The sequence below is a fragment of the Terrapene carolina genome, unplaced genomic scaffold (genome assembly GCF_002925995.2).
Source record: "Terrapene carolina triunguis isolate 2854851 unplaced genomic scaffold, T_m_triunguis-2.0 Scaffold907, whole genome shotgun sequence".
NCBI classification, from domain to species: domain Eukaryota; kingdom Metazoa; phylum Chordata; order Testudines; family Emydidae; genus Terrapene; species Terrapene triunguis.
In genome coordinates, this window is record NW_020665258.1 from 60,108 (window position 1) to 68,871 (window position 8,764).

The following is an 8,764-nucleotide window of genomic DNA, read 5'->3' on the forward strand; positions in this document are numbered from 1 at the left end:
TGATTTACAGACTCCAGGTGATTAGGAATCCACCAGGTTCCTAAGTAAGTTGTTCCAGTCATTAATTACCCTCCCTGCTAAATAATTGCACCATTTTTGTAACCTAAATGTGTCTAGCTTCAAATTCCAGCCATTGAATCTCATTCTATCTTTGTCTACTAGATTAAACATCCTCCTGCACTTAATTTTCACCCCATGTGGACCATGATCAAATCACCTCTTAACCTTCTCCTGGATAAACTAAATAGATGGGGCTTGTTTAGTTTGTCACTATAATGCAGGTTTTCCAAACCTGGAATCTTGTGGCTGTTTACTGAAACGCGGGGTGCCAGAACTGGGGAGGTCGGGGATGCCTGCCCACTTTTTTACATGGGCGTAGTTTGGGGACAGAAGGCCGCATTTCCCCCTCAAACTGAACAGTGTAAGTGCCAGAACAGACCCAACTAGACGCCCCCTATTCAATAATGATTTCCCATTGAAAACTGCGTCTTGAGATTTATCAGTATGTCAATTTTTACCCATTTCATGTGGGCTGCATTGATCTTTTCAGAGTGCTAATTTTTTTTAATTGGGATGTTGTGTGGTACAAAAGTCTCATTGTATTATGTCAACAGAGTTACCTTTCTCAACATTGTGTATATACAACAGTCAACCAAAGTTTTGAAATCATCAAAAAAAATATCAAGTTTGTCTGACAAAACTTTACAACCTAATTCCCACAACTTTTGATGAGGAAAGCAACTTCAAGGAGACATGTATAGAAAATGCAAAGCTTTTATTCACCACATAAAAGGAAACAACTAAACAACAACAACAAAAATCTATATATTAGTGTAAAAATCTTTTTTTTCTCTCTACTCGCCAAATATGTACAGATCCCGTTTCCAAATAACAATAGTAAAAAAGAAAAAAACTACCAAGATTAGCAAGGAATTTTTTTAAAAAATGAATAAAAAGCATTTGACAGGGTTGTGTGTGGGTGGAGAGAGACAAAAACATACACATCCGAATCATTAAATCTATATCACAGTCATCAATATTTACTCCTTGGAAACAAAAATATGACTGGGGATTTTGGAGAAATCTAAGGAAATTTAGTGCTCAAAGCTCATTCATTTCTCTGAGCACTTCACTCACCTTCACTTCCTTTGAGAAGTTCAGCTCAAGACTTTGCAAAGTGATTAGTGATTTCGCACCTTAAAGGCACTTGATTTTCCGAGAAGGCCCTTTAGCGTGGTGCCTCTTTCCCTCTACAAAAATGAATGCACCCTAAAACACTAGTCCCCGGTGAAAATCTCGCTGCCCCCAGACTCTACAGTACGGTATCTACAATTCCTTCCTCCAAGTCTCAGGAGGAAGGAAAAATTAAATTACAAACAATGATGCCCGGATCCCCAGCTGGTATCAACCAGCAGTAATTGCATTGAGGTTGATTGGGGATCTGGCCCTATTAGAACAAACAGTGTCTCTTGCTTTGTTAGAGCAGACCACCGGGCCCCTCTAGACCAGTCTCCCTCCTCTGAGGGTGGCCTGGTTGCCTCCAGGCTATTTCATTGTTGTCCCGTACCTTTGCACCACCCCTCCCTTCCCCTGTCCATGTCAGTAGCAACTCCTACATCCAGTGTTCAGTTCACCCCAGTGCCATGAGACCAAGGCATTATTTTTTCCCCAGTGTTAGTCCAGTCCACGCAAAATAAAAATAATACAGAAGTCTGACCCCCAAAGCCAGTTCTGCCACGTCCCCTTTGGAGTCAGCCCCACTGCAGGAGGGCAGTGGGGAGGAAAGAAAAACCCTCCAAGGGATACAGAGGGGAAGAGTAAAAGGAGGAGTAAGGAGCAAGGAAGGGTAGATGGGAAAAAAGGGAGTGAGAGACATAGAGGGGATGAGAGATGGTGACAGAGAGAGTAGGGGATAGAGAGAAAGTGAGAGAGGGATATGGAGTGTGTGTGTGTGTGTGAGTGAGAGAGAACGAAGAAAGGATGAATAGAAGAAGAAATAGATCAATAGAATGAGTCAGGAATGCCTGGAGAGAGAAGTGAGCTAGCTAGCTAGAGTGGCAGGCAGGCTGGCCAGCCAGGGATGGACAGATTGAGGTAGGGCCAGACACAAGGACAGATTCCCCTTAAGACGCCCCAGTAGAGAAGCTTCCAGTTCCCAAATCCAGCTCCCCACCCGAGCTGCTGCACAGACGACCCACAGCTGTAGCTGGAGAGATGCAGAATAGAAGCTGATGCCTGGGAGTCCACATGGGCTGGCCCCCCCTCTGCTCAGCTTGGCTCACACCATGTTGAGGGCGTCCTCAGACAGGAAGCGGTGGATGTGCTGGAAGGAGGGACGGTCCTTGGACTCGCGGACCCAGCAGCGCAGCATCACCTCATAGAGAGCCAGGGGGCAGGCAGGGGGCCGGGACAGGTATATCTGGGGGGCAGAGTGGGGTCAGTGGATGCCTATCCCACAAGCCAGCCAGCTGTCCCGCCCTGGTGCCAGATCAGAGCCGGCACCCCGTGACATACTATACCTCCATATTCACCCCTTGTATATGGTTATGATATATTTTGTACAAACTATGCCTTGTGAGGTATCATTTGAAAAGTCATAACTTGCTGAACATCATTGTCCCATTAAAAGCTGTGTGAGTCATTGTATACTGACTTATGAGATTTTGCTACATGTTTGTTACTGAAACATATTGTGAGTCTGGGGAACGCCCACAGACTAGCTCCTCAGAAATCACAAAGGACTGTAAACAAAGGCCTTGCACGTCACCCCAAATGTCACGAACCAGAAGGTGCGAGCAAGAAATATACAATTCACATGAGAGATGCTTTGAACCTCATGTACACAGGGGACTGTTTTGTCTACACCCCAGCAGGGCGGGTGGGGAGTGTTCCTCGAGGAGAGGAGGAGGGTATAAAATAAGAGATGCATCACCATCTCAACACACGGACAGAAGATCGTTTGGAAGACAAAGAGAAGAATAATTGAACTGTGTGTTTGTGTGGGAGCAGGGAGAAGACTCACAGTTCTGGGGTGCAAGGCTGGGGATGGGGGGATTTGTGGGTGTCTCCCTGTGTACCATTCATGAGTGGCTGGGAGAAGATTCGTGTAACTTTGCTGGGTGCGGCTTCCCATGCTGATGGCTGTGTGCGGGCAAAGTCTGTAGGGGCTCCCCTGAGCTAGGGAGCTAAGGGGGCGCAGTGATTCCACAGTCCAGGTTGTACCCTGGGGGATGTCACGACCCCCTAGAGGATACAGGCCCAATTCCCACCCCCTGAGCCACCTCTGGAGCCGGAGGGCAGCCAGTGCCCCCTAGAGGGGAAAGATCCCGTGTCCCATTCCCCTTCCCCCCTGAACCAGCCATTCCAATGCCAGGGGCCGGATGGGAACCGGCGTCCCTGGGGGGGGAATTGCCCTGTCTCCGGTACCTGCTCGCCCTGGTCCCGGAAGAACTGTCCGGCATTCTCGATGACCTGCTCGTCGGTGAGCTCGCTGTAGGGTTGCTCCTGACACAGCATCAGCACCTCCCAGAGTGTCACCCCGAAGGCCCAGACGTCGCTGGCCGTGGTGAACTTCCCCTGCATTGGGGGGCGGGGTTAGTGTGGGTGGGGGAGAGGGGAGAAACCCCAAGACAGAACTCTGCCCCCCCATCCCACTCCTCTTTCCCCGCTCCCTCCTCCACTCCCTCTGCCCTGTTCCCTACCCAAATTCTCTCCACCTCGGAGCTGTAATGAGGCATTTTAGCGCCCAGGGTAAGCAAGCATATTTGTGCCCCCTAGAGGCGATGCATGGGGGGGCATGCAGGGTCATGTCCCCTGTGTCCCCCCCCCCCAATATTTCTGCCTTCCATTTAGCACAGAGGTTTTCAAACTGTGGGGAGCCCTTCCTCTCTGCCAGGGTGCACCCCACAGTTTAAAACAAATTACCTCCTGCCAGGAGCCAGTGGATTGGAAGCTGGAGGGAGCCAGCACAGGCCCCTCCGCTCTCTTGCCACCTCTGCACACCCTTATACCGTTCACTCCCTTTCCCCCTCCACTTTCTCCCTCTCTTCCACCCTTTTCACCTTCTCTCCTTTCCACACTCCTCTTTCCCCCTCCCTTCCTCCTTCTCCCCTTCCACACTCCCCGCTTTCCCTTTGCCCACTCCCTGTCCATTCCCCACTTCTCCCTTCTCCCCTAGGCCCTGCCCCTCTCCCCAACAGGTCCCGCCTCCTCTCCCTAGGAGGATGCACTCCCAAGCCATCCAGCAAATGGGCCGCACACTGCAGCCCAGGATGCGGGCGTAGTCCTCCCTCCACTAGCCCCACCCCTTTCCCCAGGTCCCGCCCCCTCTCCACCAGACCCCGCCTTCAGGGAGGGTCTCACCATGAGGATGCACTCCCAGGCCATCCAGCGGATGGGCAGCACGGCACGTCCCTGGATGCGGTAGTAGTCCCCCGAGTAGAGGTTGCGACTCATGCCGAAGTCGGCGATCTTGATGGTGAAGCCCTCCCCCACCAGGCAATTGCGCGTGGCCAGGTCCCGGTGCACGAAGTTGAGAGAGGCCAGAAACTTCATCCCCGAGGCAATCTGAGCCGCCACGTGGACCAGCGGGGGCAGCTCAGCAAAGGAGGAGGGGGATGTCAGAGATATTCCCAGCATGCACCGAGGTAGAGAAAGGGAGGGAACATTAGATATTCCCAGCATGCACCGGGACCCCTGGATCCCACACCCTGAGCCCCACACCAGGGTGCAGGGTTGGCTGGGCTAGGCCTCCTTGGCCTGCCCGGGGGGTGGTGCGGTTGGTACCTGATGGTGGGGGCATCGCTGGTGCTGCCCCCCAGCTTGTCCTCCAGCTCGTGGCTGGTGAGGAACTGGTTGAGGTCCCCGTTCTCCATGTACTCGGTGATCATGCACAGGGGGTCGTCCCGCACGCACACGCCCAGCAGCCGCACGATGTTGGGGTCCTTCAGCCGTGACATGATCTTCACCTCCTTCAGGAAGTCGTTCCTTGGGGTGGGGGGAAAGGTCTCATCATGGTGCATTCACGAGGGAATAATCCACAGCTGTACAAGCATCCCCCTCGTGCAACGTTCTTGTGTTGCACAAGCATCCCTGTTGCATGCTCACAATGGGACAGTCTAAGGGGGCACAAGCTACCTTCTCGTGCACTCACGATGAGTGAGCCATGGTGAAACAACCATCTGCGTTGTGCAAAGGAAGGTCTCTGTTGACATACCTGTCTCCCCTGGTACAACAGGATGTTCTGAGTTTGCACGTGCATTCCTTTCTTGTGCACTCACAGTGGATGGTCCAAGGTGGAACAAGCATCCACCTCAGGCAATGGGACGTTCTGTGTTTGCACGACTGCCCCCCTTCCCCTGTGCACTCACAAAAGATGGTTTGAGGTCGCAGAAGCATCCTTCCTTGTGAATCAGGACATGCCATGTTTGCACATGTACCCCTCCTCGTGCACTCACAAGGGATGGCCTGAGGTCTCACAAGGAACTCTCCATGTACAGCAGGAGATACTGTGTCTCCACGATCACTCCCCCTGCGTGCAATGAGATGCTCCATATTTGCACAAGCATCGTCCCCCACCTCTCCCCCCCCTCCCCCCGCAACCCTCGTGCACTCACCTGGCATTCTTGGTTGCATCAGAGCGCAGGATTTTCACGGCCACCAGCAGGGGGCGTCCCTTGCGCACGTTGAATGGGAACTCCAGAATGGGCAGATCCTGGGGACTTTCTATCTCACAGAGATGCACCTGGGAGGTAGGGGTAGGGTGGGCAGAGAGCAGCAGCCAATCAATACCGGGCAGGGTCAGCCACATCACCCGCCCACTAATACACCCTCCCCTGGACTCAGCACGGCCTCCCAGATCCTTCTGCCTATAAAATAGTCCCCCCGCTTCCTCAGAGCGGAGAGAGGGATGGGGAAAGAGATGGAGGAAGGTGTGGGGGGGAAAACAGGTCTACAGAGAAAGACAGACAGAAGCAAAGGGGGGGTTGGGAAAAGAGATAGACAGAAGGTGAGAGTGAAAGGGAGAGAGAGAAAGTAAGAGTCAAGGCTGGTTGGAGGGAGAACGGACAGATGGATAGAGAGAAAGAAGAATGAAGAAGGGAAGAGAATAAAATAATTAATTATGAAATAACATGAAAGGCTGAACCAAAGGAACGAACAAACGAAAGAACGAACAAAAGAATGGAGGAAAAAGAATGAAAGAACAAATGGATCAAAGAACATATAAATGAATGCACAGACAAACAAACACAGGAAGAAACAAAAGAACGAATAAAAACTACTGACTGAAGGAAAGAATGAACAAATGAGTGAAGAAGAGAATGGAAGTACAAACGCATGAATGAAGTAATGAAAAAAAGGAAAGAATTACCAACTAAATAAAACAATGAATGAATGAATGAACGAACGGACCAATGCACAAAACTACAAACGAATGCACCAATGACACGAAGAACAAAGGAACCGACGAATGTGTAAATGAACAAGTGAACGACTACATTAGTGAAAGACGAAAGGAGTGCACGAACACAAGACCAGGTGAATGAGGCAAAGGCTGAACTCATGAGTGGCAAAACCAACGGAAGAAGGAATGAACGAAAGGCTCAGGGGAGGACCAAAGGAATGAAGACTGGAAGAACGGATGAAAGCACAACGCGAAGGATGCAATGGGAGAATGAGCAGAAGTGAAAGCAGGCAGAGAGCTGGGACGGTGGGGGGGGCTGGGGATGGCCAGAGGGGCACATGAGGTTCAGGGACCCACCTCTCCAAACTGCCCCTCCCCTAGCTTCTCCTTGAAGAGGAGACGCCCCCGGGGGAACTCCCCTAGGGCCATGTCCTTGCCGGCCAGCGCATCCACGGCCACAGCGGGCACGGCGTAGGTGTTCCCGCCCGTCACCCCCTGCAGGTTGATAATGTCTGCCTCGGCGTAGTGCGGGACATTGTTCTGCGCCACGGCCTGGGCCCCGGCAGGGTCTGGTTCCATGTAGTCGCCGCTGCAGGCTGCGGGGGGCAAAGAGACTGGGGGTTAGCGGGGACGTTCCTGGCAGCTGGGAGACCCTGATATGCTCCACCCCAGAGCTGGCTGCATCTCGGTGCTGGGATCCCTGTATAAACAGCTGCCTCATCCAAGAGCTGGCTGCCTCTCAGTGATGGATGTGGGATCCCTGTATAAACAGCCACCCCACCCCAGAAGCAGCCGCATCTAAGCACCAGGCAAGGGATCCATGTATAAACAGCGCCCCATTCCAGAGGTGGCTGCCTCTCAGCACTGGGATCCCTGTATAAACAGCCGCCCCACCCCAGAAGCAGCCGCATCTCAATGCCAGACAAGGGATCCATGTATGAACAGCTGCCCCAGCGCAGAGGCAGCGGCATGTTGGTGCTGGGATCCCTGTATAAACAGCTGCCCCAGCCCAGAAGCAGTTGCATATCAGGCGAGGAATCCTTCTGCAGCGTTGTTATGTGTGAACGTGCCCCGCCCCAGAGCCAGCTGCATCCTGGCACCAGGATGAGGAATCCTGCAGAGCTGAAGGTACAATGTTATCTCTTATCAAAGCCCCGACCCCTCCCGGTCCCATAAGCCAAAGCAGAGAGGTTCATGGGAGCAGAGGGCCACGGGTCAATGCCAACCTGGGTTATACATGCAGACAGGGTGGAAGGTCAGACAGGTGGGAAGCAGAGAGCGCCCCCTAGAGGGGGACGGAGGAATGCAGCCCACGAGCTGCTGCGCTCCCAGGTCGGGCCGCCAGGTGGCGCCCTCCTTACCATCTGTGTTGATTGGCTTAGCCCCGTCGGCTGGCGGGCGAGCGAGCCCTCCCATTGGCTGGGCGTATGTGGCCAGGAAGAGCCGATAGGCCGGGTTGTTGAGCAGCAGAGCTGTCGGGAGAAGGGGAGGTGGGGCAGGGATGGGAGGGAGAGACAAGCGGATGGATGAGAACAGACTGACAGACGCACACGAGAGGGGTGGGGCATGGGGAAGGGGCGGGGCTGCATTATGCTCCTCCCCTTTTAGCCCCCATCTTTCCCGAGACAATGGAAGGGAGATGAACGTTCCTGACACATGAGGGTAATAAAGCCAGGCCCCTTCATTGGGGCAATAGAACCCAGGAGTCCTGGCTCTCAGCCCCCTGGCTCTAACCACTAGACCCACTCCCCTCCCAGAGCTGGGCATCAGTCACTCTCTGTGGCCATGGATGGGGGAGGACATACAGGATGAGATGGGAGGGGAGGGGTAAACACAGCAGGATGGGGGAGGGGGGTCCCAAATCTGCAGCTGAGGGGGGAGGGGCCGTACCAGAGAAGGGAGCATGGGAGGAAGCTGCCTCCCCCTTCCATCTCTCTGCCCACCCCAGATTTTCCCTCCATCCATCTTTCCTTCCTGGCTTTCTCTGTCCCCCTTCCTGCAGCCCTCCTGCTCTCTGCCATGGGCTTCCTTTCCTCCATCTGGCCCTTCCCCATTCACGCTCTCCATGCCCCACTCTCTCTCTCATTCCTGCTCTTTCTTCCTCCTCCACCCCCTGAAATCCCTGCATCTCTCCACCTCTCTGTCTCTGCGTTTCCTTCTCTCCCTGTCCTGCCCACTTCTCTATTTCTCCCTCGATCCGTCAGTCAATCCATCTATTGCTTCATCCTTCCAACTGTCCATTTGTCTATATGTCCATCCATCCATCTCTCCATCCCTTCATCCACCTGTCCATCACCCAGCCATCCACCTATTTATCCATCCATCCCTTCATCCACCTGTCAGTCCATCCATCCATGTGGT

At 53.1% G+C, this 8,764-nt stretch overlaps 1 protein-coding gene across 1 annotated transcript in view; it reads right to left on the reverse strand.

Annotated features, from left to right (window-relative positions):
* Positions 1-756: 756 nt before the first annotated feature.
* Positions 757-8,764, reverse strand: part of DDR1 (discoidin domain receptor tyrosine kinase 1) — a 14,100-nt gene continuing 6,092 nt past the window's right edge. Inside the window, exons 8-14 of the mRNA XM_029913771.1 lie at positions 7,765-8,153; positions 6,761-6,999; positions 5,616-5,743; positions 4,782-4,986; positions 4,363-4,593; positions 3,427-3,576; positions 757-2,419 (exon numbers count right to left, since the gene is read on the reverse strand). Of these exons, the coding sequence (XP_029769631.1) occupies positions 2,279-2,419; positions 3,427-3,576; positions 4,363-4,593; positions 4,782-4,986; positions 5,616-5,743; positions 6,761-6,999; positions 7,765-8,153 (1,483 nt within the window). The 3' untranslated portion in view covers positions 757-2,278. The remainder of the gene's footprint in view (positions 2,420-3,426; positions 3,577-4,362; positions 4,594-4,781; positions 4,987-5,615; positions 5,744-6,760; positions 7,000-7,764; positions 8,154-8,764) is intronic.